A 16,788-nucleotide genomic window follows, 5' to 3' on the forward strand; every position below is an offset into this window, starting at 1 on the left:
TAACCCATATGCTGTGTTATACTGAATTATTTACTATAATGTCACTCTGTATTTAACTATACTATGATGTAGCCTGCGAACATATACCTTGGTATTTCTTGTTACCTTCTGTTAAACTTGAAAATTTTCAATAAAATATAAATAAAAAATAAATACTAAAAAACGTCTTCAAAGACCTCGTCTCCTTGAACGCCACAGAACTGCTCGTTTGGACTTTGCAAGAGAGCACCAAACATGGGACATTCAAAGGTGGAAGAAAGTTTTATTCTCTGATGAGAAAAAATTTAACTTTGATGGTCCTGATGGTTTCCAACGTTACTGGCATGACAAGCAGATCCCACCTAAGATGTTTTCTACGCGGCACAGTGGAGAGGGCGCCATAATGGTCTGGGGTGCTTTTTCCTTTAATGGAACAATGGAGCTACAGGAAGTGCAGGGGCGTCAAACGGCCGCTGGCTATGTCCAAATGTTGCAGAGCATTCCTCATGACTGAGGGCCCTCGTCTGTGTGGTAACGACTGGGTTTTTCAACAGGACAATGCTACAGTACACAATGCCCGCAGGACAAGGGACTTCTTCCAGGCGAATAACATCACTCTTTTGGCCCATCCTTTGTGTTCCCCTGATCTAAATCCAATTGAGAACCTTTGGGGATGGATGGCAAGGGAAGTTTACAAAAATGGACAACAGTTCCAGACAGTAGATGGCCTTCGTGCGGTCGTCTTCACCACTTGGAGATATGTTCCCACTCACCTCATGGAAACGCTTGCATCAAGCATGCCGAAACGAATTTTTGAAGTGATAAACAATAACGGCGGAGCTACTCATTACTGAGTTCATGTTTGGAAGTTGGATTTCTGTTTTAGGGGGGTTTAGTTTTTTTTTGGAGGTGTGGTCCTAAACTTTTGTTCAGCTGAAAAACAGCCTATTTCAGTTTATTTGTTGTTTTCATTAAATTGAATGCTCAAAAAATGTTTTGTCTCACTCCCATTTCTTCTTGTTGCATGTTGAAGCTCTACTTGGAACCTTGTTAAGATCCAGCCATGCTAAATTTGATTTTTTGCCATTTTTCAAGTGGTCTTAAACTTTCGATCAGGACTGTATGTACCTCTATCATCATTTAGCATCTATTGAAGTACATGGCATACATTAGATGGGTTTTGACCGTCACTTTAGTTACATTGGGATATTGCTTTTTAGAAGATAAAATAAAGTATATTGTACTTTAAGGGTTATATGTTACTGAAATAATTTCTTATTTTTAGGAATGAAATAAAGCTAGTCTTTGCTTGGTTCAGTGGGACCATATGATCATAGATGAGTCATTTTTGATTGCATAATGCTGGTCATGTGTCTTGAAAGACATTTATCAATAAAGCCTGTAATATAATTATAGTGTGGAAATATCACATGATGGTCATTAGGAAAACACAACTTGTATATTTTGCATAAAGTAGTGCAATTAGTATGTAGATTTTTATTGAGAAACATTGGACTATTTTTTATGCTATTTTATGTATTTTCATGAGCAAATGAGAACAATTTTTTGCGGCCAGTATTATTCCCATTACTGCTTACCGCCACTTCCTGATCACTGACTGGCTGAGCAGTCACTGCCCACTGTTACCTGCATGCTGAGCTTATAACAGGAAGTAGAGACCAGAGGGGATCTGTAAACATTGGAACAGAAGTGGTGTGGGATTTTTTTTCATCCCTTTCTGAACACTCTGAAGAAATTTTGCTCCTTTGGACAACATCTTTAAGATTGTCATCCTGTGGATGGAGTTCTTGCTTGGGCAGAGATTCAACAGTGTGACTGGCATCTATTCTTGGGAGTCTATGACCAACTCTGCCTAGGACAATGGCACCAAATGACAAGTTCAAAGCAACTTTAAACTAGAAGCAGGTGTGTAGCTATAGGAGGTGTGAAAGTTGCCATCACAGAAAAGCTCTGGGAGATCCAAAGGGCATCAATCAAACATGATAGATGAGGACCCAGGAGCTTAAAGTTACTCCTCTAACCTGGGGCATGCTATCTCTGTAAATGTATAATAACTTGTCAAAACCTATATAACGAATCCTTCTTATATTTCTTTCTTTCTTATGAAGTTCTATACAGGATTTTCACTGTGAACCCAGAACTAAAACCAGTGAGCAAGCCAGTGATCACTGAATTACTGGTAAGACTCCATTCTTCTCCACAATATAAGATATTAGTAATATGTACAAGTCATGATTAGTTCATTCAGAAATTAACTTGCCATACAGTCCGAGGCAGTATTGCTTTGGTAGAGAGCGTTATATGGGAGAATCGTATTCACCTTGTACAGAACAGTTTTAGCTATTTAGGATAGTGGCCAGTGTCAGCACCAGACATAATTGGGAAGATGCCAGGTTCAAGGCCAATGTGACATTACACAGTGCCCGGCAAATTGCCTATTGTTGGTACCTCTTTACATTGTCATGCAGTGAAGAACAAAAAGGGAATCCAGCATCAAATAAAATGCAGATCTTTAATAAAGTTCCCAAAACTGGACAGCAGAGCATCAATGCATTTTGGATCATTACACACTGATCCTTACTCATAAAGATCAGTGTGTATAGATGTGATAAGTGAAGGCGCTTTTCTGTTCTGTTGTTCCAGCTTTAATAAACATCTCTGTTTTATTGGACGCTGGATTCCCCTTTTGTTTTTCAGCATTTCTGAGTTTTTCCTCCATGCTTCTGTGCAACCTATCAGATGGGCTGGACTGTTTCTGCCTTTCAATATATTGTAATACAGTGCCTAATTAATGGCATCATACTGTATGGTTTCCAAATAACAGTAGCACATCCAGTTGTCTGCACAACAAATCTATACAAGGCTATCAGACCTATGGAGGGATGGTTGCACCGGTCAGACTCTCCTAACCAGGAGAGACCTGACCAGTGTACACCAGGTTTGGCAGTCTAATGTTAATCTAGGCATATAAACCATATGCTTGATAAAGGTTGGGCTAGGTCTATGTTGAGACCTGAATGCTCTATTAAGAAAAGCAGAAGGCCTCCATGCTTCAGAGGATGATGCAACGGTATATTGTAACTATGTTTCTTACACATCTCCATATGCTTTTTGGGTGAAGTCTCCTTAGAAGAAACATTGATCGATAATGGAGTTTGAACACTCTATAGAACCTGTTCATTCAGGAAACCAGCCGGGATCCAAGATCTAGACTTGCAGTCTTATTACAAATATATATTCTGACACAGAGAGAGGTTTGCTCTGGGAAAACAGGTATTTTCCTCCTAGCATGTGCTGCTGGGCTGATTTACAGCCAGGTGAGGTCAAATACGGGACCGGATTTTAAATGCCAGTCCGGATTTTGGCAGCACCTGACTGTCCTTAAATAGGCAGCTGGGCTCAGGAGTAATGTCTCTGTGTTGGGATCTGGGAGCCTTGTGTCTAGATGAATGCTTACTACGTGTTTGGCGTGAAAACAGGTTGGTGCTGCTATCAGCAAGGACTCTTTGAGGCAGAATTGCAGCATGGTGTAAATTACCACCAACACCGCAAGGTGACTTTTTGTTTGAATATGAATGCTTGTTTTGTCACTTGCCTAAAGTGTGAATGAAACACTGAACTGTTTGATCCAAAGAACTTGTTGTTGCCTCTATACTGCGTCCGCTAATCCTGTCTACCAGAGCGAGTCCTCACAATTGGTGGAGGATGCGGGCAAGAGCAGTGAGGCTGGCGTGAATGCCGATATTTTAAGTTTCTGCATTTTTCAGGCACGGTTGTATGTCGTACATTAAACCAACTGTATTACAACCAGTGCCCCATGACAAAATGGAGGCTGTTGTGAAGCCCCTCATGGAGGCTAATCTGCAGCAGTGAGAGACAAACCTGCAGCAACGCGAGGCTAATAAGCAGCAGCAGGAGACTAACCAGTTGCTGTTACAACACGTGATGGCTTTGCAGACAGCAGGAGCAAACCCAAGTGTCCACGTTGCCCAGAAAGCAGTCCGTGCCGCAATTCTTAAGATGACCCCCGCAGATGACATCGAAACCTACCTGGTGATGTACGAGAAACTGGCCATCAGGGAAATGCTACCCCGTGACCAGTGAGCTGAGGTCGTAGCTACATTCTTGCCATCCGATTCCCAGCGGGTGTTTTTCAACTTGCCGGACGACTAAGCGGCCAACTACCAAAATGTAAAGGGTGAGATTTTGGCAAGACTGGGGGTGAATGTGTTGGTCCGGGCCCAGCGGGTCCATCAGTGTGGGTTTAAGCCAGATGAGCCTGCGGGGACCCAGTATTATGACTTACTCCACCTCTTGCAAAAGTGGCTACAGCCTGATGTGCTGAGTCCCCCGGCTATGCTGGATAGACTATTAGCCAATATATTCTGGAGGGCTTTGCCATAAAGTCTCCAGCACTGGATCGGTCAGGTGTCTCCTGGCAATGCCCTTGAGATGGTGGACCTGGTGGAACGCTATGAAGCTACCAGGAATCTAAAGGAGGGTTCTGTCGGGAGGGGGGATCGGCAAACCCCTGAAATCTGCACCCCAGGCCCGGAGATTTGAGCCGATAAAACCTGGCTCTGATAGTTTGCTGGCAGTGTCAGGAGCCTGGCCATGTAAGGGCTGACTGTCCCCATTGGGTTGAGCCCATGGACACTAACTATGGCTACCATCAGTCGCTATATGCCAGGAGGCTGTGTGCAACAGGTACCCCAGAGTCTCTAGATCATTTGTGCCAGGTGGAAGTGGGAGACACTCCGGCGGAGGCTGTGCTGGACTCAGTTTGTCTGGTGACCCTAGTAAGGGCTCCCCTGGTGCGGTCCACTGAGTATACTGGCCGTAAAGTCAGGGTGATGTGCATCCACGGAGACTTAAAAGACTACCCCACCACGCTGGTGTCTCTAACCACAGTGGCCGGTAGATGGACCCACGAGGTGGCTGTCGCCACAAATTTTCATTATGAACTCATAATAGGGAGAGACGTCCCGTGCTTCCCGGCACTGTGTCCTTATATGAGAGTGACTGATACCCATGAGACAGGGGTAACCCTAGCAGAGTGGCCTTGCTCAGGGGGGAGACCAGAACCCTGGGAACCTGAGACCAAAGGGCCAGTGGTATGGGTGACCACCACTTCGGTGGAAGAGGGGGAGACAACCCTGCTAAGTGTGATGGTGGGCAGTGTTGCCTTTTGTTAGGGAAGCAGCTCAGCGAGCCCAGAGTCGGGTCTATAATCGGCAGGCTCGGGTCCGGATCTTTAAGCCGGGTGATCGGGTTTTGGTTCTGGTGCCGACCGTGGACAGTAAGTTCGTGGCTAGGTGGCAGGGGCCCTAAGAGGTACTCGAGAAAATTGGAGATGTAAACTACAAGGTACATCAGCCAGGGCAGCGAAAGCCGGATCAGGTTTACCATGTGAATTTACTCAAACCGTGGAAAGATAGGGAAACCTGTACAGAAGACAGCACGTGACCGGGTTTTCTAAAAGAGGTACTGGCCCCTCTGTCTGATGCAAGAGAGGCAGCTGCCACAGTAAAAATTGCTGACAGCCTCTCCTCTAAACAGACTCAGGCGAGGGAGTTTGTTAGTCGGAACACGGATGTGTTCTCGGACCTCCCTGGATGCACTTCCATAATCCAGCATGGCGTGTGTTCACCCCCTCAGGGTTGAACAAAGGGGGGGTATGTTACATAGTGAGAGGTTTGGTCTGGGAAAACAGGTATTTTCCTCCCAGCATTCTGCATCAATCCAGACCAGACCACATTCTGCATCAATCACAACATCATGGCTGCGTAGGAGAAGGATCCGGGTACTGAAATGGCCAGTCTGCAGTCCAGATCTTTCACCTATAGAGAACATTTGGCGCATCATAAAGAGGAAGGTGCAACAAAGAAGGCCCAAGACTATTGAACAGTTAGAGGCCTATATTAGACAAGAATGGGAGAGCATTCCTATTTCTAAACTTGAGAAACTGGTCTTCTCGGTTCCCAGACGTCTGTTGAGTGTTGTAAGAAGAAGGGGAGATGCCACACAGTGGTGAAAATGCCCTTGTCCCAACTTTTTGGGGTTTTGTTAACACCATGAAATTCTGATTCAACATATTTTTCCCTTAAAATGGTACATTTTCTCAGTTTAAACTTTTGTTCTGTGATTTATGTTCTATTCTTAATAAAATATTAGAAGTTGGCACCTTCACATCATTGCATTCAGTTTTTAGTCACGATTTGTATAGTGTCCCAACTTTTTTGGAATCCGGTTTGTATTAAGAAGACTTGTACTAAATATAAAAGTAATATAGTAACTGGAGCGCACTCAATTACCAGAGAACATCAAAGCAGGATGTCAGTAATCCCAATTTATTACCTAAAATAGTGACAGAACTAAAACCGTACTCACATATATCTAAAAACATGCAACTAAAAACATGCAACTAAAAACATGCACATATAGCAAAATCGACCGCACAATGAAATGTCCACACAATCCGTGTAGGGCTGCAGTGTCCATATGCAACTCAGGTCAGGTGTATGACCGCATGTATGCAGATTCAATTTGTGTGCAAACTCAGCAAGCAGTATAGGTCAAATGTTCAACCAATATAGTCTTGTCCAAAACTTCATACAAGCCCCATAGGGCAAAGTACATTACCCCTCCTGCGTCCCCTTGATCTTGCACCAGCCACTTGGACTCAGGTCTATGACGCTGCATCCCACGTGACCTGGCTGCGTCCCACGTGATACACGTAGCTGTTGTAAGGCTGGTCAGTGCGCTGGGTCCTAAGGTCCGGACCGTATGGTTGTATCCACACTGGAGATCACTCCCTGGGGGTCCGAGGGGTATGGTGACTTTTGGTAATGTCACCTCAGAGTTCCAATGAAAAGTCCTGTTCTGTCATGAACCAAACCGGACGCGTTTCGGGGATCAAGCCCCTTCCTCAGCGGTAATGACAGCTTCCATAGACATTTTCCCTTTTATACCCTATTTTCTTAAGCAGAGCATTCTGGGACCTCGATCACATTGAGATCCCGGTATGGATCAGTTCATTTGAAGCCATGCTCATTTCATATACACTTGCACCTGCGATAATTAATAAATCCACCATGTACATTATTATCCTTCCCTGTATGGATAATACAGCCCTTCTCTTATATCAGCACCTCTCTAGGGGTCAGTCTGTATGTACACGGTTCATAAATGGAAAAAACGCATGAGGTTTTGAAAAAACACATGCGGGTCCTTGTGAAGAGGCAAGGTGAGCCGCTGAACACGATTGTATTGTAGTATGTTTCTTCACCCTCAGTTGAGCTCCCTTTTTTCTTTCACAATGGATATCTGGGAACATCTTAGATACTAAGCTTAAAAAGATACAATCTTTCTCCTTTGATATTTTGGAGGAGAATCCAATCCAGGTGGGCAGAACTAGAGATGATGCTTTCAGAGAATTGGAAAAGGTATTGCAGAAACAACTGCGCAACACATGGGAGATTATGGCATTGAACCAATATCTGCGCAAGGGTATTATCCCGAGAGGATTAAATCTCAGTAAAAACCCGGCCTCTGATTTGGTTCATGAGAATTTCCAGAATCAGTGGGATCTGTTTCTGAGAACTCAATCAGAAACTCTGATTCAAATGGTGATTACCAGGAGGTCCCAAATGACAGAACAGTTCTCAGAACAGATCTCCACCCTGAGGAAAGAAACAGAACTTTTTCCAGATACAGAGGATGTGCAGAGATGGAAAGAGAGGATTTGCCATAATTTAGACAATCTGGAAGGAGAGATTATGAATAGAAAATCTAAAAAATTAAAAAGTACAGGGAAAAATAAACAGGAAAATGGTAAAATATCTAATGCTAATCCCAATGTAGGCAATAGAGAGAATGGGGAATATGGAAGAACACGGGACCATGTAAATATTCCAACCTCTAATAGATTTGAGGCCTTGGCTTCCCCCCTTTTTTTAGATGGGACCCCCCCACACCACAGGGTCAGAAAAGCCCGCACACCTTCCCCTCCACGTCGACAAACACGGAATCAAACACAGAGGTATCAACACACCAGACAGCACGACTACAATTTGAGACACCGCCAAGCAATACACGAGAGATCCTCACCACAGAGAATAGAGGACAATTATCAGGGTCCAATCACCTATCAGAACAGATCACCACAGAGGCCTCACCATTACAATGCACAAAAAAGACACGGAGAGGGAGACATTCACGGAAAAAGACACAACCCTTATGTACACAGGACCCATCGAACATAATTAATATTAGTAAAATGAAATCCACAGAAGGACAGATTTCACTTTTACGGTTCAATCATTATTTTATTGAAGCCTATAAATGAATGATATAGTAAGTATATCCAATACATATACAAAGGAAATGCAGTGGCCAACAACTGGCCTTACAAATGATTCAGAGGTAGTACAGTCTATAAATAACTATATAAAACATGACTGGCAAATAACAAGCCAATGAGGACCTCCGGAATTGAGGATAAGAGTACGTATGGCATACATTCCCCAGTTCCTAGACAAACAAACACATATGACAAGAACGAACGCCACAAGACTTGACAGACCAAGACATGACATAGACAAAAGGAAGGGGAAAGGAGGGGTAGAGAATGGAAAGGCCCTACCATGGATATTACTTCAGGAACCGTTACCCGGAATGATACCAGTTGTCAACCAGTCAGGGAAGGACGTGGAGGTACGGAATTGGCTCCATGGATCCCATATCCTCCAGAAAGCCGAAGCAGACTCTGTGTTCAAGGCACTTAGCTCCTCCATATGCACTAGCGTGTCTAAGGCGTTAGACCAGGTCACTCTCAAAAGACTCTCTGTAGACCTCCATTGACGGGGGATTATCTGTCTCATAGCTAAAATAAACAGGCGAAGAACACCCTTCTTAGTCTGCGAGATCCGCCCTGGGAACATGGATAAGAGAGCCATCGCTGGTGAAGGCATAACAGTAGCTTTGTATAGGTGATTATATAAGATAAAAACATCTCGCCACAGGGGGGCCATACCCGGACAATCCCACCAGATATGTGTCATTGTGCCCTTTGCAGCAAGACACCTCCAGCATACATCTGGCACCTGGGGGTAGAATTGGTGTAATCGTACTGGGGTCCTATACCATCTAGTAAGGATTTTGTAGTTAAGCTCCTGTAAATTACAGGACACAGTTAACTTATGATGAGTAAAGAGGAGTGATCTAGACCATTGGTCAGCCGAGAAGGTGGATCCCAGTTCCGATTCCCAATCAGACATGAATTTAGACTTAGCTCCTTGAATACTTGCGGGAGAGTCCCCTTTCTCCCAGAGTTCAAAATGGCATATAGTAGAGATATAGCATGGTCAGGAGCTGAGCTCGCTGTACTCATTTTCTCAAATTCAGTTAAGGGGGGACATGTCTGCAATCCAGGCATCAGGGAATTAATAAAGCTCCATAGCTGGAAATAAAGGAGCCAGCGTCCAGGACACGATGGTATAATATGGGAGAGGTCTTCAAGAGGGAGTAGGCCATTCTGTTTATAAACGTCCATCAATTTAGTTGGATGTCTGTTACGGTATCCCAGGGCTGGGAGCTGGTTCAAACCTACAGGAAGATCTGAGTGGCCCGTGAGTATTGTGAGAGTACCAGGGGACTGTATAAGTTGAAGTTTGACCGCAAATTTAGTCCAAAGCCTAGCTAAAGTATAGAGAAGCATCGAAGATTGCGAGTTAGGCAATGCATTTAAAGAAGTAGGGGATAACCAAAAGATTCCAGTGGCCAAATGCGGTGCCATTTCAAGTTCAATTTCCACCCATAGTTTAGTAGAGCGGTTGTGACACAGGTCGAGAACACAATTCATGACTGTCGCTCTATAATATGAGATGAAATTTGGCAATCCCGTACCTCCTGAAGCTTTAGAGCGGGATATCAGACTGTAGCTAAGTCTAGCCCTGGGCGCTTTCCAAACAAAGACCGAAACCATTCTCCTGAGCCTGGCAAAATAGGTTAAGGGAATTTTACATGGGATCGTCTGGAACAAATATAGAAGGCGTGGTAAAATGTCCATTTTCACCACATTAATCCTCCCAAACCAGGAGATCTGGAGCGGGGTCCATTTATGGATACTGGATTCAATGGATCTAAGCAAGGGTAAATAATTAAGCTTAAATATATGTGTCAAGTTCGCTGGTATGTACACTCCTAAATATTTAATGTGTTGGGAGGTCCACTTAAAGGAGAAAGAACCCTTCAGATAATCTGCTTCCCGTTGGGGAATGTTAACATTCAATATCTCTGATTTTTGCACATTGACTTTAAAGTTGCTAAGGTGACCAAAAAGGTCAAATTCACAGAGAATCGAGGGCAAGCCTATCCTGGGAGAAGTCAAATATAAAAGCAGGCCGTCTGAGAACAGAAACAGTTTGTGTTCCGTATTACCAAGTCTAAGACCCGAAATAGAAGGATTTGCGCGAAGGGCATTCGCTAGGGATTCCATCACAAGAGTGTAAAGAAAAGGTGACAAGGGGCACCCCTGACGTGTTCCGTTTCGGATCAGATTTCACTTTTAAACAAAGGATTAAAATTCACACCGACTAAGCCCATCGACAAATTTGCGACCTACATAGGGATAGAGAAGTTCATCAGGAAATTATGCCTGAAGAAATATTTTCTGAAGAACCCTGTATGCCCACAGGACCCAATAGATATTGGTCCGGATAGATATCCACATACGACTTTAAGGGAAAGATCAAAGAAATACCCCAGGCAAGAAATAAGTGACAAAATGATGGCCTTTAGGGTGAATGTAGAAAGAGAACTGAGACGATTGAAACCCAGCAATAAAAATAACATTAGCAGGAAGGAGATTGAGGCAATTAAACAGCTGCAGAGGGATCACGATGTGACGATACGCCCTGCAGATAAGGGTGGACCTGTTGTGATCTTGGACACAGAGGCATATAGAGCCGAGTGCCTTAGGCAGCTAAATGATGTTGGCACCTATAAGAGACTAGGGAGGGACCCGACAGATGATTTTTTCCAAATATTAACTAAGTTAAGCCGGAAAGGAGTAGAGGGAACCTTTTTATTAGAACAGGAAGCTCGGTTTATCTTGGGTACAGAGAGGAGGATCCCGGCCTTCTACTGTATTCCCAAGATCCATAAGGATTTAACATCCCCTCCCGGTAGACCGATTGTTTCAGAGATCGAGTCCGTCTCGGCCAACTTATCACAATACATAGACAATTGGCTTCAACCAGTGGTTAAGAAAGTCCCATCATATATTAGAGATACAACGGACATAATTAAACTATAGAATCGTTGAAATGGGAGGAACACTGGATTATGGGCACCTTGGACGTTAGTTCATTATACACGATTATTGAACATACCAAGGGCCTAGAATCTCTGAATAGACAACTTAAAAGCAATAGTGGTCTGGAAGAAGCACAAATTGGTTTTATTGTGGAGGCAGTTCAGTTCATTTTGTCACATAATTATTTAATGTTTGAGGACCAGTTCTTTTTACAATTGACAGGTACCGCCATGGGCACCAGATTCACCCCCAGTTATGCCAATTTATTTTTGGCCCAATGGGAAGACGATATTATCCGTCCGAGACTGGGGACGAGTCTGGTGCTCTGGCAGCGATACATCGATGATGTATTTTTTATTTGGCAGGGTGATCAGGAATCTTTGAATATGTTTTTAATTGATATTAATCAGAATGACAGGAACTTGAAGTTTACTCCAGTGATAAGAAATAGAGAGGCTACGTTTCTGGACATTAATTTAAAAGTGGAGGGATCCCAAATTATTTGTAGTACCCATTTTAAAACGGTCGCTAGGAATAGCTATATCAGGTTTTCAAGTTGCCACCTGCCTAGATGGCTGACTAATATACCTGTCAGCCAGTTTAGGAGGTTAAAGCGCAATTGCACACAAGGGGAATGATTTGAATTGGAGACAGCAACAGTAAGGGACCAATTTTTGGAGAAGGAGTACCCACCCACGATTATTATGGAAGCTATTAATAAAGTAAGAGTATGGAAAGGGATTCTTTCTTTAGATTAAAAGAGGCCACTACACAAAAGGAAATTTTGAGACTCATCTTACCATTTCACACACAACATAAACAGGTGGAGAGAGTAGTCCGAAAATATTGGCATTTCCTATTAGAAGACAAGCTCCTGGGCCCTTTCCTCACAGAATCCCCACAAATAACATACACCAAAGCGAATAATTTAGCATCGAGAATAGCTCCTACTATTAAACAACAGAAGACCCCAACGGGTTCTATGTGGATGACAACAAAAGGGTTTTTTAGGTGTGGAAGGTGTTTGAATTGTAAAGGCACCTCTTTTCCTAAAAAGACTACAAAGGTCAAATCTTCCCAAAATGATTTTGAGATTGAGATTAGGGAAACACTAACTTGTGACTCCCAGAATGTCATATATCTCCTCGAATGTTCATGCCGCAAACAATATGTAGGCAGAACAAAAAGACCCCTGAAAAAGAAAGTGAGGGAGCATGTGTTGAAGATCTTGAAGGGAGATGAGTTGCACTCACTCTCCAAACACTTTAAGGTCTTCCAAAAGGTCTGAATGCTGAAATGGAGCTATTCGGGTACTGTGATTAAGTGTGATAATGGGGCGTTGTCCGGAGGGGACATGGGATACAAGTTTGGCTGTTTATCAGCACTTGGATCCCCTCTCCCCCCCTGACCACTCCCCTGGTACTACTAGAACCCAACTCGCGAAGTACAGAGTATGGGTCGATTCAAGTGATTGTTTTAATTCATTTTAGTGACATTTTAGTCTTAATATAACGTTTTAGTCATGTTTATTGATTTATATTGTTGACACACAATATGTTGTTGAAAATGATGCTTTTGGTGTAAAAAACGCATAAAAATGCATATGCAAACCGCATGCGTTTTTTTCCATTTATGAACCGTGTACATACAGACTGACCCCTAGAGAGGTGGTGATATAAGAGAAGGGCTGTATAATCCATACAGGAAAGGATAATAATGTACATGGTGGATTTATTAATTATCGCAGGTGCAAGTGTATATGAAATGAGCATGGCTTCAAATGAACTGATCCATACCGGCATCTCAATGTGATCGAGGTCCCAGAATGCTCTGCTTAAGAAAGGAGGGTTTAAAAGGGAAAATGTCTATGGAAGCTGTCATTACCGCTGAGGAAGGGGCTTGATCCTCGAAACGCGTCCGGTTTGGTTCATGACAACACAGGACTTTTCATTGGAACTCTGAGGTGACATTACCAAAAGTCACCATACCCCTCAGACCCCCAGGGAGTGATCTCCAGTGCGGAAACAACCATACGGTCCGGACCTTAGGACTCAGCGCACTGACCAGCCTTACAACAGCTACGTATATCACGTGGGACTCAGCCAGGTCACGTGGGACGCCGCGTCATAGACCTGAGTCCAAGTGGCTGGAGCAAGATCAAGGGGACGCAGGAGGGGTAATGTACTTTGCCCTATGGGGCTTGTATGAAGTTTTGGACAAGACTATATTGGTTGAACATTTGACCTATACTGCTTGCTGAGTTTGCACACAAATTGAATCTGCATACATGCGGTCATACACCTGACCTGAGTTGCATACGGACACTGCAGCCCTACACGGATTGTGTGGACATTTCATTGTGCGGTCGATTTTGCTATATGTGCATGTTTTTAGTTGCATGTTTTATGTGAGTACGGTTTTAGTTCTGTCACTATTTTAGGTAATAAATTGGGATTACTGACATCCTGCTTTGATGTTCTCTGGTAATTGAGTGCCCTCCAGTTACTATATTTGCACTTTTTTTACCGGATTTGGGTGAATCGTGGAGTGAGCACCGGGTCCTTTTAAAGAGGCAAGGTGAGCCGCTGAAAACGATTGTATTGTAGTTTGTACTAAATATCACCATACTCGGCCACCATGCTAGACCAGGGATGGGCAAACTTCGGCTCTCCAGCTGTTGTAAAACTACAAATTCATTCATGCCCTGCTATAGGCTGATAGCTGTAGGCGGACTGGGCATGATGGGATTTGTAGTTTTACAACAGCTGGAGAGCCGCAGTTCGCCCATTCCTGTGCTAGACCATTAAGCTAGACTATCCCTGTATAATTAAGAATCTTTTTTTTCTTCATAGACTCCAAATAATGTCATTGTCGAAAATAATGTAAATTATCCAAACAGAAAAACTGGAATCATTTCATATTCTTATAAACTGACAGATCTTGTAAGGTAGGAAAGAAAATGGTGGAAGTAGGGGGCAGTAACCCCTTAGGATAATATGTTCATCATGATAACAATGATGAAAATAATTAGAAATGTTTTCTGTCTTCTTTACAGTTTTGGACTGTGGACCATATCAGCAAAGTTTGATAACACCTTGACAAAATATACCACACAATTTGAAGTGAAGGAATATGGTAAGAACAGGACAAAGAACAGTTTCATTGTTGGCTTGTTTTTGTTCTCTGATCCATGAATATGACACTTTGTTTAGACAACCACTTTTTGATAAAATGGTGCTCTGTCACGTGCCGGAGGCCCAAGGCAGACCTTCGGCAGGTCTTGCAAACAGGACAGAGGCAGAAACAGACCAGGGACAAACAAAGTACTTTATTACACATGTAATAAAGGAACATGACAGTACGGCAGGTAAGCAATAGTGGTAGAACTACCACAGAACCAAGTACACCGGCAGACCAGAGGCAAAACCTAGAGGGTGAATCTCCAGTGAGCCCCGTTATTCACAGAGCCCCTGATGGTGGGAATGAACTGGGCTGAGGGGTCACTGGTCACACCTCCAGGAAGGTCCCGGTACACATGGCTGCTCCCTGTAGAGAACCACGTTGGTGCAAGCACCAGCGGAAATAGATATCAGAACCGGACCCAAGCATACACAGAACATGGATTAGACAACAAGAGAAACGGGAACCAGCACAGAAGCCGATGCTTGGACATGTAGAATGGAAGCATGACATTCTCAAGCAGAGCTGCACACAGACTAGAGATCCTCCCTCCGGGGAAACCCAGGAACCCTCTCACGAAGGCAGGACATACACAGGAACAGAAGCAGTAAGGCACTGTAGGCAAGACATGGAATAGACTGGATCATAAGCAGTAGGCACTGCCAGGCTATCAGACGCAGTTAGAGCACTGCTAAGCTAGACATGGAACAGAGTGGATCCAGACAGATAACAGGAACAGAAGGACAGGCAAGGAGTGGACAAGGATAACAACATCATCACATCACAGGACAGGTACAGAAGAACAGACAAAGCAACAACAACACCAATGCATAACCAGGCAACACCACAAACAAGGGCAGATGGCAAAACCCCCTGGTCAGCAGCAAGGGGCTACACCCGGTAAGGCACAGGACAGACTGACCCCCTGGGTGAGCAGCAAGGTGCAACACCCAACAAGACATAAGACAGACTGACCACAAGCCCCACAGCTCACAGATAGATATAGCTGCCATAACGAGGGCACCTGATAAGCCACACCCAGGAACAGAACAGGGAATGTTAACCCCATCAGAACCAAACAGGGAGGGGAGCCAGTGAACAGAGAAGTGAACACACAGGCTGCAGTACATTGCCCTGGCAACCAGCATACACAGAGTCCACCGCAGCCAGTACGCTAGAGCACAAACAACCCGTGTCACAAACAGAAATGCATCCATACACAGACCCTGTTCACACACAAGGCCGCAGCCAGCACACATAGCATAACCAGCATAAATGGGAACACCCAAAGCCAGTACACAAAGAGCATGCAGCCAGCCTGCACGGCACCGGAGACAGGAACCACAGAGATGCAGACACGGAAGCCACAAACACACACCACCGCCACAGCCACCATGCAGTCCCAAGCAACCAACATACACAGGAGTTGGCCTGCAGCCAGTACGCAAGGGAGCTTGCAGCCAGCCTACACGGCAACAGTGACCAGAACTGCACTGAGATGCAGACACGGGGAGTACACACACTCAGCCAGCTTGCATTCCCCAAACAACCAGCATACACAGGAGTCTGCCTGCAGCCAGTACGCGAGAGGGCATGCAGCCAGCCTACACGCCACAACTGTCACAGTGAACCGCACCATGACATGCACCCAAAATAAACCAATCATTATATGTTCCATTGCTGGTGATTAGCTACAATCTGCAAGAGAACCTAGGAGCAGATGTTCAGCGTCAGCAGTGAAGCGTGACATGACTAATGGGCTACGCATGTAATGCATCAATAAGCTGGTGCCTTTAGATGAGGAGTGCTCTTCACTCTGAATCATTGATGGAAGTCCAAAATGAAAGAATAGTAGGGTATTGAACATTTGTTTTATAATGTTTCTAATCCCAACAAATCTTAAAAAAAAAAAGACATTGCTAAAAATATATAATTTTTTATTTTTTTTTGCACTGGACATTACAACCACTAGATGGCAATGTAGGGTATTTAACTATACAGGTCTAAATTTCCTTTGCGTTGCGCTGTCATGTTTTCTCAGAACAGCACACATGGTTAGATGAAGTATTCCAACCTCGCTTTTTCAGAGATTTCAAATTGTCCTAATTTCACGTTCTCTTTTACATTTATTTCAGTTCAACCAAGCTTTGAAATAAAAGTAACTACACCTCAGAAGTTTTTCTACTTTAAAGACAACGAACTAAGGGTGGACATAACGGCAACGTGAGTAGAAGCATTTGGCCATGAATTTCTATTTGTTCTAGAGATGTTTTAGGGACTAATTCTTGCTT

The 16,788-nt window shown here is 43.9% G+C and overlaps 1 protein-coding gene across 1 annotated transcript in view; it reads left to right on the top strand.

Annotated features, from left to right (window-relative positions):
• The window catches only part of LOC120988554 (A.superbus venom factor 1-like), a 413,068-nt gene that overhangs the window by 76,494 nt on the left and 319,786 nt on the right, over positions 1 to 16,788 (top strand). The window contains exons 4-7 of the mRNA XM_040416077.1: positions 2,109 to 2,179; positions 14,170 to 14,264; positions 14,373 to 14,452; positions 16,633 to 16,720. Coding sequence (XP_040272011.1) covers positions 2,109 to 2,179; positions 14,170 to 14,264; positions 14,373 to 14,452; positions 16,633 to 16,720 — 334 coding nt within the window. The remainder of the gene's footprint in view (positions 1 to 2,108; positions 2,180 to 14,169; positions 14,265 to 14,372; positions 14,453 to 16,632; positions 16,721 to 16,788) is intronic.

Source organism: Bufo bufo, chromosome 1 (genome assembly GCF_905171765.1).
Source record: "Bufo bufo chromosome 1, aBufBuf1.1, whole genome shotgun sequence".
Taxonomy (NCBI): domain Eukaryota; kingdom Metazoa; phylum Chordata; class Amphibia; order Anura; family Bufonidae; genus Bufo; species Bufo bufo.